The sequence below is a fragment of the Dendrobium catenatum genome, unplaced genomic scaffold, assembly GCF_001605985.2.
Source record: "Dendrobium catenatum unplaced genomic scaffold, ASM160598v2 fragScaff_scaffold_1056, whole genome shotgun sequence".
In the NCBI taxonomy this organism is placed as follows: Eukaryota; Viridiplantae; Streptophyta; class Magnoliopsida; order Asparagales; family Orchidaceae; genus Dendrobium; species Dendrobium catenatum.
This window is the reverse complement of record NW_021319518.1, coordinates 343,957-364,698: the sequence shown is the minus strand read 5'-3', so window position 1 is coordinate 364,698 and position 20,742 is coordinate 343,957. Positions and strand designations below refer to the sequence as shown.

At 33.2% G+C, this 20,742-nt stretch overlaps 1 protein-coding gene across 3 annotated transcripts in view; it reads right to left on the bottom strand.

Annotated features, from left to right (window-relative positions):
• The window catches only part of LOC110110833 (sister chromatid cohesion 1 protein 4), a 33,005-nt gene that overhangs the window by 11,938 nt on the left and 325 nt on the right, over window positions 1–20,742 (bottom strand). The window contains exons 2-13 of one of the 3 annotated variants that reach the window (XM_020842469.2): window positions 20,527–20,677; window positions 14,390–14,651; window positions 14,119–14,216; window positions 13,987–14,036; window positions 11,240–11,304; window positions 8,952–10,993; window positions 8,369–8,806; window positions 8,091–8,238; window positions 4,484–4,620; window positions 3,105–3,982; window positions 2,946–3,029; window positions 2,466–2,499 (exon numbers count right to left, since the gene is read on the bottom strand). In XM_020842469.2, coding sequence (XP_020698128.1) covers window positions 2,466–2,499; window positions 2,946–3,029; window positions 3,105–3,982; window positions 4,484–4,620; window positions 8,091–8,238; window positions 8,369–8,806; window positions 8,952–10,993; window positions 11,240–11,304; window positions 13,987–14,036; window positions 14,119–14,216; window positions 14,390–14,651; window positions 20,527–20,650 — 4,360 coding nt within the window. In that variant the 5' untranslated portion in view covers window positions 20,651–20,677. Of the gene's footprint in view, window positions 1–2,465; window positions 2,500–2,945; window positions 3,983–4,483; window positions 4,621–8,090; window positions 8,239–8,368; window positions 8,807–8,951; window positions 10,994–11,239; window positions 11,305–13,986; window positions 14,037–14,118; window positions 14,217–14,389; window positions 14,652–20,526; window positions 20,678–20,742 lie in introns of all 3 variants that reach the window. The other 2 variants (XM_020842471.2, XM_020842468.2) reach the window with 2 other exon arrangements.

Sequence of the window (20,742 nt, the reverse complement as noted above, 5' to 3'; positions counted from 1 at the left end):
AATTTTTTAAATTACCAATTCACCCCCCCCCCCTCTTGGTTAGCCTTTTGGGACATAAGCTTAGGTCTAACAACCTAATTCATAATTAACAAGTTTCAACAATACATACCTCCTCTATCCTCCCTCTGGAAAGGCTCCATATAGGATTTTCCTCTTTCTCCCTCCACGATCTCCACCTCACATTCCTCCCTATGAATTTCAGAATTCATATTCTTCCCTTCTATCCCTTTTGCCACTGAAGCCGCCGCTTGGTTGTAGATTTCTAACATTTTCTTCATCATGTTCCAGAGATCAGTTATTTGTCCTTCCATGGAGGAAATCCTGTCCTCCACCATTGTCTTTATTTGATTCATCTCCCCTTTAAGTCTTCTTTCCAACCCATCCACTTTTTTGGTCGTCTTCTCTATCCAGATTCATGTAGATACAAAAAAATCTAGATTGAAAAAAAAACATCAACTTCCTCCTTCACCGGTCAAAATTCAACCACTGAAATTTGTCAAAATCAGCCCTCCACCAGTTCCAAGACCCACTTTGATACTAATTTGATAGGAAATACTTGAGTTCACAAGTAATCCAAGAGGAAATACTTGAGTTCGCAAGCAACCCTAGCAATAATTGGTCAAAACAACAGAAATAACACAAAAATATGGGTGAAATCAACCAAAAGATGATAGATTGCAATAGTGGAATCAAAACAAAACAAACACAAGCAAGATACAATTGATCCTCAATTCGAGAGGTTGATCGTAATTTATCCTAAATATTTTATTATTCAAAAGTAGGATATAAGGCTAGTTGTAGATTAGTAGGCATGAGACTAATTGCAAATAAGGAGGGTACAAAGCGAGTGAATATTTAGTTAAAGCAGGTCACAGCCTCACATGCCATTGGCCATACTAGAACTTAATACCAGTATCTTTAAACCAAGGAGCACTCCCCTTGAGCTAGAGCTCTTTGTTTGTTTCATATAAACTTTAGCAAAGTGATTGTTAGGAGAGAAATGATTTAGTCATAACTTTTGACTTGTAATCTTTGTTTTGGCTTTATCGCTTTTTTGTCACTACCATAAGTGCATATAACAGATTTAAAAAAAATATATATTTTAAGCATTCTTTTCAGATTTGTAATTAGTATTACTACACAAAATAATGCCTTGATAACTATTTCATATTAAGATTTTTTTAAATTTTGCTCTATTTAAATTGCTCACACTTCTTTTTTTAAATTTTAAATATATTTAAAAAATAAGTCACTGAAATTTAAAGTGTTTTTCTTCTGAACTTCAAATTTGTTCTAATTTGCATAATCAGGCACTATATATATATATATATATATATATATATATAGTATTTGGACATGCAAATTAGAAAAAATTTGAAGTTCAGAAGAAAAACACTTTAAATTTCAGTGACTTATTTTTTAAATATATTTAAAATTTAAAAAAAGAAGTGTGAGCAATTTAAATAGAGCAAAATTTAAAAAAATCTTAATATGAAATAGTTATCAAGGCATTATTTTGTGTAGTAATACTAATTACAAATCTGAAAAGAATGCTTAAAATATATATTTTTTTTAAATCTGTTATATGCACTTATGGTAGTGACAAAAAAGCGATAAAGCCAAAACAAAGATTACAAGTCAAAAGTTATGACTAAATCATTTCTCTCCTAACAATCACTTTGCTAAAGTTTATATGAAACAAACAAAGAGCTCTAGCTCAAGGGGAGTGCTCCTTGGTTTAAAGATACTGGTATTAAGTTCTAGTATGGCCAATGGCATGTGAGGCTGTGACCTACTTTAACTAAATATTCACTCGCTTTGTACCCTCCTTATTTGCAATTAGTCTCATGCCTACTAATCTACAACTAGCCTTATATCCTACTTTTGAATAATAAAATATTTAGGATAAATTTTTATTCTTTAAAAAAGAAGGTTAATATGAAACAAACCATTGCATAGGAGTCATTAAGCCTATAACCTTGCAAATAAGGTTGCAATCCAATTTCCAGTAAGTATAAAAGAAGATGCTTATAAAATTACAAAAAAAATGGCATCAATGAACAAATCTGTTGGGCAACTTGATTATGACTCATTTTTCACTAGAGCTTGCAATCTTTATAATAAAAAACAATTACGATATCATATAAATATTTATGCAGAAAAGTGATGAGGCTAGAAGGATAGTGGATCTGGTGGTGGTCAAGTGTATTTTTCTTTGCTCTCTAATGAAAGGTAACGAGCTTGAATTTCTTTAAAAAAAAAAAGAAAGAATGGCATTATTTTGATAGAGCATATAAAGCAGTCGAAATGTTATTTTGTATAACAAGGTGAAAAGAAACAATAATAACAATGTAATAGGTAATATATGAACAAAAAGAACATAAGATACCAGAAGGAAGAAGATATAAAAAAATATTTGTTCAACAGATGATTTCATAAATAATGGTTATTGTGAAGGGGAGTACCTGTGTAGTTGTCATCAATTGCACTGCAGAAATCCTGAGTAACAATGACATAGAAGTTAGATGAAATAAAAATAAAAATGATCACTTACAGAAGAAATGATGCAAATAGAAATAGAAAAGTCAAAATATCAAGTACAGGAATCAACAATAGGAAAATTTGTTTCGATTAGGCAGTAGATGATTGGAGATGGTCGAAAGGATTGGTGGACATAAGACTATTCATAAGTGAATGGTGATGGTCGCAAGGCTTGGTTGAAAATTAGTTGGTCTACAAAGTTAAGTTTAGGGTTCACATCACACTGCATTCTTATACCATACAAATTGTTTGTGGGACTAAACAACCACTTGACATGCCCATAACAATGGATAAAGGATATACTAAGACATATATAATATTTTTAACTTTAGTTTTCACCTATATAATATAAGTCAGTTTTTACCTATGTAATATGCATATAAATATGCAAGCATGCTACTTACACTTGAATCCCGTGCAGCATCAACATCAACATCAACATCAACAGGAACGCTGTCCACATCCAAACCACCTTCAGGCTTGAAGTCCTGTATACAACTATTTTTATCCATTGTTGAAGGAGCGTCTTCTACACTGCTTGGAACACAAACAACGTTACCTACTTCTGCACAAGTGGCACCAGTTACAGGCCTCTCCCCATCCCCCAAGGCTTCTGCAGCATGATAAATGTCTACCACACCATCAGACCCATTATTGTTCTCTAGTAGCAACTCTGCTCCACTGTCTGGTAGCACATGACCCGGAATGCCATCAATTGCTCCACCTGAATCACCATCATTAGAGAAAGTGTGACTGGATTTTGAGAGTTTAACATCCAAGACATGCCCAGTTTTCTCTTCCTCATTGACAATTGCATGCGCAGAATCAAAAGTAATATCAGGCTTGATTGGAGACTCTGAAATCACAGCTACAACAGTGTCACCATCTACTTCGACCAAGTTAGCAGATTCATCACGAGTTAAGGCATCATTAGTAGTTGGAGGGTTACGCTCAGCATTGTGCAGTGATCTTTCTGCAAGATTAATGCTCTCATCATTAACGATCTCGAAAGATGAAATACTTTTGTTGATTTCAAGGACAGGATCCACTTGAATAATTGAATCAGCACATATCTCTGCATCTGGCTTCATTGCCCAAATCACAGACTCCTGTTCATTGTTGAATGATCCCGCTTGAGGCTGAACATGTCGTCTTTCTAATTTATCATGTAAATCAGACTGTGCACCACCTTTATGAGTTTGCACTGTATCGAATGCAGTTATGCTTAATGGACCTTCACTTCTACCAACTATTCCAGGAAAAAATGAGATTCTTTCACCAATTTCTTTATCACCCATTTCATTTATAAATTCTGTGACCCTAGAAGACCCGGTGTCTCCTGATGTTTTAACCTGAGAATTATACTCCTTGGCTTGAGAACTTGGATCCTTTTGCATGTCATATTTCAGATCATACAGACTATTTAGCTCCACTGCTATACCTAAAAAAAGAAGAAAAGGACAAAATAAGATTTATGCTTTGAAGGATTTAGAAAATATGAGCATTAGCCAACACCCTTCATGCTGGAAGAAGGGAAAGACAAGATATGCAAACCGCAAATGTTATAATCTAATCATCTTAAAGTTGCTTTAGTTTGGTATGTGGACAGATTAAAAATTAGAAACAGTATCAACCAGCTTAGATTCATGTCAATTCATTAAATATAAAAACTACTAATCTAACACTATAAACCGGGGATATGACAGTAAATTCTCATATGCAAAGGAATTGCAAAATATTTCAACACAAGTTTAACAATATTAAAAAGTGCTAGGGCGGCGCTAGAACGACTCTGACAATCTGAGGAGCAAGTTTTTGTACAATTCTGCAAATTTGTATGTTCCAGCTCCCAAGCCATTCTTGCGGTTACATAAACTAGTAAAATGAAAGGATTGATAATCAATTTGACTTGTTCAATCCTGCTGTTGCATTATATCCTTACCAGTTAATATAGAATGACCAAAAATATCATCCTCCATTGCACCCATGTAAATCTTCCAAATTTCAGGTCTAGTACATGGAGCTTTTTTCCGCATGCGGCGGATGTCTTCCGTGTTTATTAGTTGTTGACGTATAGCACTGATAAATGAAACTTAAAAAAGTTAGAAATAACAAAATCAAGAATACAAAGCAGAAACTATCAATTCAGTTAGATAATTCAACTACATCCGTATAATGAATATTTACAAAACAGGTAAAACAAAATTAAACTAAACATAAGTGCAGAAATAAGAAGAAAATTAACCGAGAATGGAGCAGTCAAGAACTCTTTCGTAGCCATCAAAGGATGTCAAACCTCATCAAATTTATCATCAAAGCCATGCAATCAGCTGAACACAGGGCAGATACCAATTGTGATATTAATGATGAAGTGGGGCCTTTTATGTAATAATTAAAAATTACTAGAAATAAAAAGCATAAAGACAACAAAGCTAGAAGCATTTCGTAGCCATTCTTACAGGATGCCGCATCCCATCAAATCATCTGAAGCCTCATTTTGATGCCTTCCATATTTAAAAAAACAATTTAATGTTGTATTTTAATTATTGGTTATTGGAATCCGTAGCACTAAAATTTGGTTGATGAATGTATGCCAGAAGTAAACTTCAACGAATCTAAAACAATTACACCTTAACTCGTTTGCATCTACTGGCTAGTTTTAGTCCATTGGAAGATGCATAGATTCTAACCAATGGTGACATGGAAATTAATTTGGCATCAAAAGGGCACATAATCGTAACATCTTATACAAAACAAGTCGCCCCATCATCTCTTATATTTTACAAAAAAACCCTAGAACCCCGATTACCCTGAATACTTCAAAATATTCTTTGAAGATTTTTACTCCAGTCAATGTTTCTTCTACTTCCACTCCAATAGTCAGGTTACAATTACAGATTTTTTCTTCTTTTTAATCTCCATCTCCTTTTATGTAAGATGAAACTCACCTGAGGCAGTTTTTTCAAGGGCTCAAGGCTGAAACCCATCTGTTTTTCAAAGACATAGTTAGACCTAAAGAAATTCCTCCTAGCCTTCCACAACCCTCATCTATAGGGGATCTTCGCAATCTACATGCCCGCCTCAGCTTTGCAAGGACAGGAAAGATTCAATAGACTTTCAATTCAATGATCACAGTGCAACTCAATGCCGATACACAAGAAGAATAAGAAAATAGTATGTGATATCACGCCTCCTAGGGGTGAGGTTATCCTCCAGGTCACCCAATTTACTAGAGTGATAGTAAAGTTACAATTAGTCCGTAAGAAATCTAGTTATGTAATATTTAAGCTTTAAGGGTAAGGTTAATCATCATCATCATAGAAGAAAGGACACTTGTAGGAGCAACACTAGTAGACAAGTTCTAGTAGGATAACTATGAGAGGATTTGTAGAGACTATGAAATAGAAGATAGAAATGTAATGGGAAAAACCATATATGATTTCATTAAATTATGGTCATGCATAAGAAAAGGCACTTAATACATTAATAAATGGAACTACCAAGTCAAAAATATTTTTTTGTAATTATAAAGAAAGAAATTTTATAAATGATAATTTGACTCTTACCCGGCCCGGCCACAATGGAGAAAAAGGATTCATGCAGCCAACCCCACATAGTGGGATAAAGGCTTGATGATGTTGTTGTTGTTGTATAAAAAAAAAATCTTCTTTTACAAAGATTTTAAGACAAATGGAAAAGAAAGTAAGATTTGAAGACAAATGGAAAAGAAAGTATGAGCACGCAACATTGAGTAATAGCAATGGATGTATATCCTAGTCGTATAACAAAAATGGTCAAAAGAAACAAAAAATTACCCTCTGATTAGAGGGTTAAATTTGAAACGTGAGAAATTTTTTATCTTTCAAAATATGTCAATAAGGAGGGAAATTTTGGAATTCTTTAATTGAGCCTAACCTAAAGTGGGAGAAAGCTAGTTCAATTAAGAAGTATCTCATAAAAGGTTTAGGAGGGACTAAAAACAATTGTTACATTAATAAGCATAGTCTATGGAGGAGTACGCAAATAAAAACAGCAAGGAAAAAATGTGCTTTTAAAAGATGGCAAAACAGAGCATAGGCAAAACAAAAGCTAGAAGTCTTGCAAAGAGAAAAATGATAGAATAAAAGAAGTGAATTTATATTTAAATATAAGGCACAAAGGTAAATTGGTCCATAGGCCATACTTATCGAGATTTAAAAATTCAAGAGAAAACACACACTCAAGTACCACAAGAATTGATTTGATTCACATTACAAATAAAAACTGCGCATCCAAGGTATGTTGTTGTAAGTTATTAATATAATAGAGCATAGATTAATATTATAAGTACATGTTGAGTGACAAAAAGCTTCCAATCACGCTACTATTTCATATCAATAAATCAAAATTGAGTCCACATCTCTTTATATAGTTTCTGAAGATGCTGACAAAAAATTTAGAATGAAGTATCTCGGTATATACTTTTCTCAAATGTCAATTTTAATCTATAAAATATCCACTAAAATATACAAAAAGTTAGAATAATTTAGAAAATGTATAGAAAATACCGTGATTAGAATTAAATCAATATCAAGTATATGATATACAAATTTAATGGGCATAATAATACCAATTATCAATTCTTATAGAATTTTAATGAGCTTAATATTACTAATTATCAAATAATAATATTAGAAGACTTGCTCAAACTAAAATACCCCAAGAATTCAAAAAGATGGTCTTGTGTTATGTAAGCAACCTTTAGAGCAAGAAATTGATGGAAACTTCTTATTTTTAGCACCATTTTCTTCTCCATCAATTCTCGTTCACGAGAAATTGTTCTAAGGTAAAGTACCAAGGAAACATTTATGTCTCTATCTTTGGCTAGCCAACGATTATCATTAAATATTAGAGATGTTATATATTTGGCAAAGTTTCTATCTCTGACAATATTATATGTTTGTGTATTGAAACCTAAACCCAGAAAGCAATTACAAATGATATTTCCAGCATCAAACATTGCTGGAAACTTATTATAAGCTTGATCAAAATATGTTCAGTTCATAACACTGTTTAATATGTAATTCTGAACAAGATTCGAAGAAGTCTCGATCATAATTCAAATAATGCTTCGATCAAGATCCAAAAAAAATTTTATCAATGATGGAACATTGTTCAAATAACTTATAGCAAAGTTGATCAAAATTCAATCATTGTTCAATGAAACCTATATTATATTTCATGTTAATTAGTTCAAAACCAACAGAACATGAATGAAAAAAATAAGGATTCGTGCCCTTACCCCAACTAGTAGAGATAAAGTTCATGATGATGATGATACAAAAATCAATGCTACCCATGTAAATAACCACATAAATATTTTGAATTATATTTCATGTTCATTAGTTGGTGAATGTTAAATTTAGCAAATCAATACGTCAATACAATAGTAATTCATCTGAAATGAATAAAGAACATCTATTTAAATGCAATTAAAGAGAAAGTAAGGATTTTTTTTTCTGATATTCATAGATACACAAAACATCAAATTTTGAATCCAGGAAACATACTCAGCATGTAAAACCATAGCATCATCCATCAGCACCTTCCTTCTCTTATGCATGCCCAGCTTAGGCATTGTGCGAGGTCGCTTTTGAGATGGCGCTTTGGAAAGAGATGGGATGGAGCCTATTTCCAACGATGGAACCGTTTTTCCCGCTGAGCGATCAACCATATGGTTAAAATAAATATAGAATGAGTTACTTCGAAATATCAGATGTAGACAATAAATTCAGAAATTTTGATAATCTATAAAGAAATAGTATACAAATCTAAACCATTTGCATACCTAAAATAGATACCAATGCATCATCATCAGCAGGAACATAATCGGAACTTCTTCTGCTTCTTGGTATTCCAGAAAATTTGGCTGAACTACCCGTTTGCAGATTTGAAGTACTATCCATTTCTCGTCGCTTTCTGCTGTAATGACTGCTATTTCTGTCAATACTTCCATCAGATTCTGCCACTCCCTTATCTGGAGCTTGCAGACCTTGATAAGTTGGAAAATTGACAGAAAAACTAGGGGCTAGCATCTTCTCCGGTCCTAGAAATTCAGAAGAGGGAGAGAACTTAACATTATTGAAATGGGTTGCTTTGGAAAAAACACCCATTGACAGTTCATCCATCTTACTGGCTCCATAGTTGAAATCAGAGGGTGTACATCTTGACATATGCTGGCCCTCCAGATTAATGACTCTGTCATTAATATTGCGCAAATCCTCACCTGACAAAACAAAAAAAAACATATATCTCCTAACAAACTGCGGTATTTGCATATGACATTTCAATATTACAAATTGCTTATAATATTCAAGCTGCCTAATTCCATAGTTTAAAGAATGTAATGAGCACCCATGAGTCAAACAAACCTTGCACCTCAAATGAAGATCTGAAATTGTGCAGCACCTCCTCCCTCATTGGTATTTTCAGACTGCATGAATGATCCCCGAGAGACAGCTCAGAAGCTTCTCCCAAAGCCCGATCGGCTAAGATTGAACTTGACTGATGCAAATTTGAACTGCCAGATCTTGAAAGAAAATCAGATCCAGCCACAGAAGTACTGATGTAAGAATCACCAACTTCCACACGACCTAGGTGGGCAATTTGTGATGGCTCATTGCTATCATTATTCTGTGTCACTTTCATGGTCGAAATACTTCCTGCTACATCCATGTTATCTGTGCGAATATTGGAAGTAACAGGCTGTACTTCAAAACGTTTTGCCAGGTTAGTAGGAGGGGGTGTCAGATTAATTTCTTCATTAGAAAAATTTGAAGGATCACCCAGCCCAGGAAGGGATGTCATTTTGACTACTTCATGAGAAAAACCAGAAGGATCGCATTGTGAGAAAATGGGATGCAGATTTGAACTAGATCTTGAAAAGAAATCAGATCCAACCATAGATGTACTGATGCAAGAATCAACATCTTCCACACGACCTAGATTGGCAACTTGTGTTGGTGCATTACCATCTTTTTTTTGTGTCATAACTCCTAATACATCCATGTTATCTGTGCAAATGTTGGAAATAACAGGCTCCGCTTCACAATGTGTTTCCAGTTTTCTAGGGGGTATCATATTAACTGCTTCATAAGAAAAACCCGTAGGATCACCATGAAAGAAAATTGGATGCATACTTGATCCACAAGATCTTGAAAGAAAATCAGATCCAACAACGGATGAGCTGATGCAAGAATCACCATCTTCTACACGACATAGGTTAGCAATTTGGGATGGCTCATCACAATCCTTTTTTTGTGTTCTTTTAACACCTAAAATACCTCCTGATAGATCCATGTTATCAGTATAAATATTGGAAGTAACAGGCTCCGGTTCAAAACGTGCTGCAACCTTAGGAGGGGATGAAGGATTAATTGCTTCTTGAGGAAATAATGAAGGAACACCATGTAAGAAACTGGCATGGAGATTTGAACCACAAGTTCTCGAAAGAAAATCAGATCCACCTACAGACATAGAAATGCAAGAATCACCAGCTTCTACAGGACCTAGGTTGGCAACTTTTGATGGCTCTTTACTATCCTTTTGTTGCATCCTTTTCACATCTGAAATGCCTCTTGATACATCCTTATTATCTGTACAAATATTGGAAGTAAAAGGCTCTTCTTCAACATGTACGGTCAAATTAGATGTGGATGAAAAATTAATTGCTTCATGAGAAAAACTTGGAGGACTTATAGCCTTCCCATTATCAAGCCTGCGATCACCAGTTGATATATTACTGACTTCATTGCCAGTTAAGCCACTCTGCTGATATTCAGCCACAGAAACTAAGCAAACATCATCAGTTGTTAGATTCCAATTTGAATAAGTAGGTGCTAGAGATTCAGTCATTGGACTGGTCAAAACTGAAGTAAGAGGCAATTCTTGAGCAGTTTCTCCAGCCCTATGGCCTAATTCTGCACTTATAAGAACAGTTTCATTTCCTGCTTCAGCTGATTCAACCTCAAAGTAAGGACTACAACTCCGAGGTCTACATGATTCAACATGTGTCTTGGTTTTTTCCAGTGGACTAAAAGCCGGAACTTCTTGAAAATTGGATGGAACCACTTCTAATAACCCAGGAGTTGAAGGCTCTTGTGCATGCTCAACCAAACATGGAGTTATAACTTCATCTGGGATTAAAGGAATATGCGGTGATAAACCTGTATGACGCTCAGGTTGGAAAACTTCATTCAGGTCTGGAGTTTGAATAGTATAACCATGTCGATGACAAGAATTTACGTCCCTCTTCAATTCCTCCGCATTTGAAAAACAGTTCTTGTTAAAATTATTAGAAAGAAGCTCTGACAATTCATTCGGGATTTCACTGCCTCTTTCCTCATGATATTGAAACGGTGCATCCATTCCCATGGTAGTTGAATGAACAGAAGTTTCACCGTGGTGCAACCCACTAAAGAGAAATAGTTGAAATAGATCAACACAATTAAAAAAACTAAACAGCAAGGCATATAAATAATGGTATCACTTGAATAAGTTAAACCTCAAAGTGAGTTAATCAAGAAGCATATTAGATATCACAAAAGCAGCAATGGAGAGACCTAACCATTACAAGAGCCAAAAAGAAGTAACAGCTTATCTGCTATGGTTTAACATATATAAAATGCAATCGTGAAGGATACAGAAAAAGTAAACTTACCTCACTTTCAAACTCATTGAAATCTCATCATGTTGAGTTGAGACATTCTTGTCTGTGAATAGTTCCTAAAAGAAATACAGATAAAATTGAGACATTTGTCAGATTAAGAACCAACTGACATAATGCCCAAAATAGTTGTCTACAGTTGATTTTAGCAGTTTAATACTACTGAGCATGGTGATTGGATTAAGATATGCCTTCAAATGAAATCAAGCAAGAGGTTTCAAATTGTAAGGTCCAGCATTCAGGTATGAAGAATGTAAATTTATTTAATTATACTTTTAAAATTTAATTTGAAGTTTAATAATCTCTAGTTGCTAAATTAAGGCTAACTGTAATTAATAGAACTAAAATAGTTAAGTTAAAAATAGTAAAGTATTAAGTAAAGATGTACTGTTAAGTAATTTACTTTGATAAGTTATAATTGCATCATAATTTTGAAAAGATGCTTTCTCTAAAAGTGTAAATAAAGATAACAGTTCACGGCAGCCAAGATTTGGAAATGGATATTTTCATTGGATAAGAATGATAGCAGTTAAGGAAGTGTGTGTGGGCCCTCTTACACCTAATTCCTCTGTTTGGAATTTCGCAACAGCAATTAGACATAATATAAAGCAGTTACGGGTGAAAAAAGACTTGGGAAAGGCTGTGTTGGAAAAAAAAGGATGATGGTGCATTCGGCACTGCACTCTTGTAGAGAAGTTCGGCACATAGAGGAAGATTTCGGCCAAATTCTGTAGAAGAAATACAGCACATTGAAAGGAAGGGTTCAGTAGCAGATTTGGGTGCTCTCTCGGGACAGTAGAAAAAGCCGCAAAGCCTGTTCAGGGAATTCGCAAATCCTCCTGTAGCAAGAGGCGGAATTCTCCCTGTAGGTAGAGGGCTGCGCATAGTGCAAAAGCTGAAGAAAAAGAAATTTGGTTTACTTTGTGGATTCAGTGCAAGGCAGGGTAAGTAATTGAATTTCCGCAGGGCTAAGAAATTGGATTCCTGTAATGCAATTTTTCTTATTTCCTTGATTTATGGGTTTTGACAGTGGAATTATAGGAAAGTAGATAAATAACAGTGTTAGAGAGTGAAGTGTAGAATTGTTATGCCATCCAGGAAATAACAAAAATGAAGAAGAAGTTGAGTGGAGAAGAGAAAAGAAAGAAGGAAATTGAGGGAAGATGATAGAGGTAAGCAAATTGTTTGTATGATAATTTTATAATTGTTTTCAGATTTTTATAAATTTGATAATAGTTCCTAAAGCAACTATATCAATTATATTGTAGGATTATTCATATATTTATGCAGAAATAAGGTTTTGAGTTAGTGTATCAAAGAAGAAGGTTACGTGATGTAGGTTTGGAAGAGATCACTCGTAAAGGATGTAAGTAATGCATTTATATTCAAATTTAAGAACTTTCATTTATAAGCATGAAGAATGATTTTGAATGCATTAAAGTAAAAGGTTCTGAAATTTGTTTAATGTATAAAGTATTTTTAATTCAAGTTTTCATGTATGAACAACCAGATACATAATGAAATCAGGTAAGTGTAAAACAAGGTTTAGTATGTTAATCTAAATGTTTTCATATTTGATACTGTTTTGAAAAGATGTCAATTTACTTGCTTATGGTGTGCATTTTAATTGTACACTGGTGATCACAACAATGATTATGAAAAAATGCAATAACTTAAGTATGACTTATGAACACTGAAAAGCTTTGTGAATATCAATTGAAAAGTAAAGTTTGGCTACAAATGATGTATAACTGTAATTACAGGTGGGACAAAAGGGACCCCATATAATATACATGTATTACATGAGGGGCAAAAGGAACCCCAGAGAATATGATACATGCATAGCAGGTGGGGGAAAAAGACCCCTAAAGAGGCAAAAGGGACCTCTATGTAATTCAATGGCGATAATGTCAGGTTTACCTGAGCTCTATTAAATAATGTTATAAAAGTGTAGTCAAATTTTTTAATGAGTAAAATTGATATTCAAGATAGATTTAAGAGAATATAAAGGTTAATATGAAATGAGATTTTATGAAATTTTCTCAAGTAATTTAACTTTTATTTATGTTTTCAATATTATGAATTTTATAATCATGCAAGTCAAATGCTATTTAAATTTGCAAAGCTTATTGAGCCTCATAGCTCACCAGTATTTTCTTACTGGCTGTTGTTACAGGAAAAGGAAAAAGAAAAGATCGGAGATGACTAATTGCAATTTATTTCTTCTTTTTATGTTAAAGCTATCTTTGTTAGTGAATCTTCTGGTAAGGTATGAAAACTTTTCAGAAATGGATCTTATTTGAATTTCCTTAGTGGATCTGTAAGTATGTTTATTGAGGTTCTAATTTATAAGTTGCTTTCGTTGATATATAAATTGAATTATGGTTAGATGATTTATATGATCTTCTAAAAAGAGAAGTTGTATTAAATATCAAGAAAAGAAAATTGTTTATGTTATTCATGTTACACTTTACAGTTCTGTTTAGGGGTATTGTGGGGTGTTACACAAATTCCTTAAGCTTACAAAAAAAAGATCTTTTTCATGTGTTATTACAAGAAATGCATATGATCTCTCCCATAGCAACAACAAGAACAATTAAGATTTAGCATTTAAAAGTTTCTGTAAAACATTTGTGAGATAAATAGTTGGGATAAGCTAGTGAAGATGATGATTTGACAAAGTCATAAAAGAGAATATAATAACAAATTCAATAGAAAAATATAAACACAATAGTCTTTACCTCATCAAGCTCCAAACCTATTTGAGAAGCATCCTCATCACCAAACCTTTCTGCACAAATAAAAAATCACATCAAATCATGGGTAGAAAATATATACATGATTCCAAATATATGTTGTTCTTAAGAACTGACCATCTAGCCCAAACTTTGTTGTTGGGTATGTAGAATCATTTACTGTATCTTGAAGAGTAATCTGCTCTCTAGTGCTAACATGATGGTCCACAAAATTACTGCAAAACAATAGAAAGTTAGTTAACATAACTAGAGAGTGTTTACATCCATTAGTTTGAAGATCACATAAAAGAAGAGGATACGAGCGCACAGGGAAATTAAACAAATTTACATAGAATGCCAAACATGTACTTCAAACAAACTCTACATAAGGACAGGTATCACAGCTTACCTATCAAGGCAGGCACTGTCAGGTAGCTCAAAATTGTCGAGGTCAAAATTTTCTGGCAAGGTAATCGAATTATATGGTGCGGTTGATTCTTCCGGTGGAAGATCAACTGCTGTTGAGCGAAATGCATGTTTTATCTTGATCAAAGCTTCACTACAGTCATTGAAAAGATAGTTCACCTTTTTGGAGTATATCCGCACCACACCAAGTAGAAGATGACTAGACAGCCGCAGCGCAATTGGTGCATCAGGAAAAAGTATAGAATCTGCATCATATTGCCCAAGAAAACATTTTAAGTAAGACATGAAGAGAACATAAGATCTTTTTTATGCGATAGAGACCAGTAATATCAAAACACTGCCACAAGTAATACCAAAACTTTTCAAAGACAGATGCGCTGCTTCAGAAAACACAAAATACATAACTAAATGTTTGTTGATGCTACAACAAGAAAGATCAATGCTTTTCACAGATAAATGAATTGCTTCATAAAAACTATCCTGTAGATAGGGTTTTGAGTACTACAAAGCTAGTGTACATGCTGATTAACAGAACAGCATAAGATTCTCATGCAAAAGCCATATCATTACTTTGCCCCGGACAACATTTAAGTAAGACATGAAAAGAACATAAGATCTTTTTAAGCAATAGAGACCTGTAATATCAAAACGCTGCCACAAGAAATACCAAAAATTTCAAAGACATATGCTTCAGAAAGCACAAAATATATAACTAAATGTTTGTTGATGCTATCACAAGAAATATCAATGTTTTTCAGAGATAAATGAATTGCTTAATAAAAACTATCCTATAGATTGGGCTTTGAGTACTACTAAGCTACTATACATGCTGATTCACAGATCCGCATAAGATTCACATGTAAAAGCCATATCACACAAATAAGACCGAACACATTTATCTTCACAAGTTGTTGTTTATGGCCTTCGCTAAAGAATTAAGAAGAAAGTATACAATCCCTAAAGACTTGCCAGAGTTATTAACATTAGCCACATAACCATGATATACATTCTTTTTCAAATGCCTCCAGAGGATATTTTAAAAAGGTCTAATTAAAAAAAAAAGTTCATGTAATTATTGCAACATCCTTCTATAGAAAATGAAGATCCCAAGCACATGCCAGAATTACAAAAGCACACAGATAATTGATCCAACACATAAAGCACATAAGCATAAACCCAATATGAGCAGAGTGAACAGTGTCTACCATGAATCAAATACTGACACATTAAACACTCTGCAATTACCATTGCTTTTTCCCATATTTGTTTATCATTGTCATCATTATCGTTATCCCAACTATTTGGGGACCGGCATCTGAATCATCATTTTCCATTTGTAAATGCAAGTGATGATGAAGGTGGCATAAGATCAAATAAAGATCTTCTATGACATCACATTTTCTAAACATTATTATGCAATCATAAGCTAATAATAACTTCTCATTTCTAAATAAATTGAGCTTCTCATCTATCCTTTCATTACAATGTCATGTCCATGAACTCCAATTAGCATTAAAATTCAAATGCCCATAAAATTCAAATGCACCAGAGCATCCCTACAAAAAGGACGAATGTGCGAGCATATACAAAAAAAATTAAAACACTTTCACATGCCTATCAAGAAAAAGAAATCTTGTTGAAAAACGAACTAGTCCAAAATTATGGAATGTTTTAAGGTGACTTTGGTCATACCTCTCTATTTATCCATAATTAGACTTTATATAGCATCCACTCTAAAGACAGCTTATACTAATTCCATTGTCTAAACCTCGGATGTATGACAGGGAAATGCATTATCACTAGGTGACAAGGGGCTTGAATCCTACTTCTTCAAGAAAATAATTATGCATTTCAGAAAGTGTCACGACCCGAGCTGGCTAGCCCGAATTAACGAGGCGGGAGCAAACAGTCGTACGGGAAAACATCATAACATAAACATAATCATTTCATATAAACTTTTATAACAGAATTTGAATATCCTCAACATATAAAATAAGAAATAGTCACTAAGAAAACATCAATAACATAATTGTTCAAATTTATTTCTTCTCACAAAACTACTAAAAACTTAAATCATCAACTTTACATAAACTCTCACAAACTACACAGATACAGATCAAAGATTCAACAAAAAACATAAAACATAAAAAACTTTTCTTCTTCTTGAGGTCCTCTACGACGGTAGGTATATAGTCATCTTGTAGCCATCACTTCTTAATAATTTCTCCTGAAAAATATTTTCAAACGTAGGATGAGCCAACGCTCAGCAGGTGAAAAACATTTATCTCAAATTCATAAATTATTTTTCTTATCTTTCTTAAACATGTCATTAAGCATGAAATAATAAAGATCATAATAAACATTTATGCAGGAATTTATAAAACAGTTTCAATAATCATTCTTAAGACATTTTCCTTTTTCCATATCATTCTTTTCTTTTTTTCCATAAATTTTCTTTTTCCTTAAATCATTTCATTAAATGCATAACTTTCAAAATTATAATATGATAAACACCCGTCCCGAAAGTACTAGTGTTTGTACTAATCAGATATACAGTCTTTTAGCATCTTTTATCATTTGATTACGAAGAACCATATTACCATTTGGTTTTTGCAAACCACTTTACCATTTGGCTCCGTAGAACTCCATTATCATTTGTTTGATACTTCCGGCTCAACATGCACATACACTTTATAATATTTATATTCATCAAAGAATTAGAAACTATTCAACGCATCATATGATTTTTAATGTTTTTCGGTAAAGAAACTTTTGTATCTCTTAAGCATGAAATTATTTATTTACTTTAATATTCTAAGTAATATGTCATATGTATAAACAAGAATTGTCAAGCTAAAATAATAATAGAAAATTCATGAACATTAATTTGTAATATTTTAAAAGTGCATAAGTATTTAATTAAATTTTATAAACTCAATTTAAATATAATTCACCTACCTTGTAAGTATTGAACCACCTCCACAACATTGCACGACGTTGTCTAATTACTTGTTTCCACCTAAATCCACACCTAAAGATAGTTACAATTGAACTAAGCACACATCATAATTATTGAAAATAATTAACATAATTATTTTTTTGAATTATTTAAAATCCAAAATTTTGGAAACCCTAAATCTTAAATTTCGCTCAAATCTTTATATCGAAATTATGACAAGTGGTTAGACAATGTCGTGCAACGTTGTGGAGGTGGTTCGATACTTGCAAGGTAGGTGAATTATATTTAAATTGAGTTTATAAAATTTAATTAAATATTTCTGCACTTTTAAAATGTTACAAATTAATGTTCATGAATTTTCTATTATTATTTTAGCTTTACAATTCTTATTTATACATATGACACATTATTTAGAATGTTAAAGCAAGTAAACAATTTCATGCTTAAGAAATACAAAAATTTCTTTATCCGAAAAACATTAAAGATCATATGATGCATTGAATAGTTTCTAATCCTTTGATGAATATAAATATTATAAAGTGTATGTGCATGTTGATCTGGAAGTGTCAAACAAATGGTAATGGGATTCTACGGAGCCAAATGATAAAGAGGCTTACAAAAGCTAAATGGTAATGGGGTTCTTCGGAACCAAATGGTAAAAGAAATTGTTAAAAGACTGTGTACCTAATCAGTACAAACATTAGTACTTTTGGGACTGGTGTTTATCATATTATGATTTTAAAAATTATGCATTTAATGAAATGATTTAAGTAAAAGGAAAATTTATAGAAAAGAAAGAAAATAATGATATGGAAAAAAGAAAATATCTTAAGAATGATTATTGAAACTGTTTTATAAATTCATGCATAAATGCTTATTCTGATCTTTATTATTTCATGTTTAATGACATGTTTAAGAAAGATAAGAAAAATATTTCATGAATTTGAGATAAATATTTTTCACCTGCTGAGCGTTGGCTCATCCTATGTTTGAAAATATTTTTCAGGAGAAATTATTAAGAAGTGATGGCAGTATATCTATAGTTGTAGAGGACCTCAAGAAGAAGAAAAGTTTTTTATGTTTTATATTTTATGTTGAGTCTTTGACCTGTATTTGTGTAGCTTGTAGGAGTTTATGTAATTGTTGATGATTTAAGTTTTTAGTAGTTGTGTGAGAAGAAACAAATTTGGACAATTATGATATTGATGTTTTCTTAATTGCATTTTTTTATGTGTTGAGGATATTCAAATTCTGTTATAAAGTTTATATGAAATGATTATGTTTATGCTATGATGTTTTCCCGTCGATTGTATCTTCCAGCCCGTTAATTCGGGATAGCCGGGTCGGGTCGTGACAGAAAGCAGAATCATTTCTTTGAAGACTAGCAAGACCAAAACTGACCATATAATAAGTATTAATAAATTTCAAAACTGAAGAGTCTAAAGGATATTAATTGAACATATTTTTTAAAAAAAGAAAAAAATTGACACAAAAAATGAAAATTTTGAATGATAAATTATGTAAGGATTGCAAATGCTACAATAGTAAAATTAAATACAATGCCAAAATAGTTAATTTATATTGCAGTGCCAAAATAGTTAATTTATATTGCAATGTCAAAACAGTAAATTTATTAAGACAGTCAAATAGTAAATTTATTAAGATGCCTAAATAGTAAATTTATTAAGATACCAAGATGATCAAAACTTCACCTATTTTGGGAGATATAGATAGAGAGAAGCTCCTCTACAATAGTTTTATTCAATAACCGTACAAATGAAATATAACAAAGCGAAATCAGCCCTTGCATATAAACCCGTGTATTGCATTAATCATAAAATAAGAAATAACCAAAAGACCAAATATCATGATGACATTAATGCAATGTGGTTGGACACCATATTAAGATAATTCAAATCAAGGAAGGAAAACTTCCTTAGTAAATATTGCTCATGCTAAAATGTAGCCACCTGACTCTACTACCCACCCCCACCACCAATCCCAAACCAAAAAATATTATATCTTTCCCTTCCATCACAACATCTCTTTCTCCCCCTTTCCATAGCAACTCACTATTAGATGGAATAGACTTCAAGAAATACTTCTAGATAGTTTTAAATCCTATCAAATTACCTTGACAACAACATGGTAAAACTACTGCCATCTCAACATGACAATCCACTTTTGGATGGTTGGGATCCATTCCACAAAAAACAAAGTGATATTATAAGAAAATGATAGAATCAATCCTAATTGCCCAAAGAGAATTGCACAGTTAGAATTGAAGGAAATTGCATTATGTAAATGAAATGGAAATTGGAGAGGAAAAGAACTACTTCCCTACGCCATCCAAACTCCTTTCATCTCGCATCCCAATTCACTATGAGTTCTAAGCATAGGCAATAGCAAAACACATCATCTCTATCTCTATCCCATGCAAAGAAAAGGGAGCAACAAGTGTTGACTGTCATGTTGTCCCCACCCCTCCAACAAAATTTCAAACAAAAAAAGTGGCACTCGTATCTCTCATAAAAATGCTAGCTCTATTATCTCCCAAACTAATTTCGTTTCAGACCTGATCTACAAACCGCTCGCACTCATATCCCTTCTTGTATGTATCTCACACATTCACATCCCTTCCAACATCTTCTCATTTCTCTTCTAAAAAGATAAAACTTCCATTCTCACCACTCCACATAATATTGAATTGCAGTGACTAGAAAAGTGGACCAACTTCCAATATCTCCTTGAAACAGAAGTGATTTGGATGGGACCTTAATTATGGCGGCAGCCACCACGGCGCTCTCCTCTCATTTCCTCTCCCTCCCGCTCTTCCACCATTCAATCTAATGGTGGACTGCAATGAGAGACCGGAGTGTTGGGGCGGTTTTATAAGGCGTTCACCATAATTTTGCGAATACAGAACAGCCTCCCAAAATGATTATGATTACGTTGGTAAAATATTTAATTTCACAACAACGAATTACTAAAATGTTAAATATATTTACAATTCACGCCAGAAAGGCAGAAACAAAGAAACATTGGTGTATCATAAAAACCTTATGTAGCAAGAAACTGAAAAATAAACCAAGAATGCTCGGAAGCACTAAATAGAAACGAATGGCAGAGCAGTCCAGTCAATGAAATTACAAGATACCAACCTACAGAGACGCCAATATCAGTATCCGCCACCTGATTCTTCCTTAGCTTCCTCTCCAAATGGGCCGCAATCCATATGGTCCCCAAAGGACCTTTCTTTGCCAAAATAAATTGAGAATAGAACATATTTCTCCAACAAGCCCCCAAGTAGACCTAAAATCGCATTGCAAACGCAAACCTTAGCCTCCTTGTCGTTCAATACAAGAAGATTCCACTTG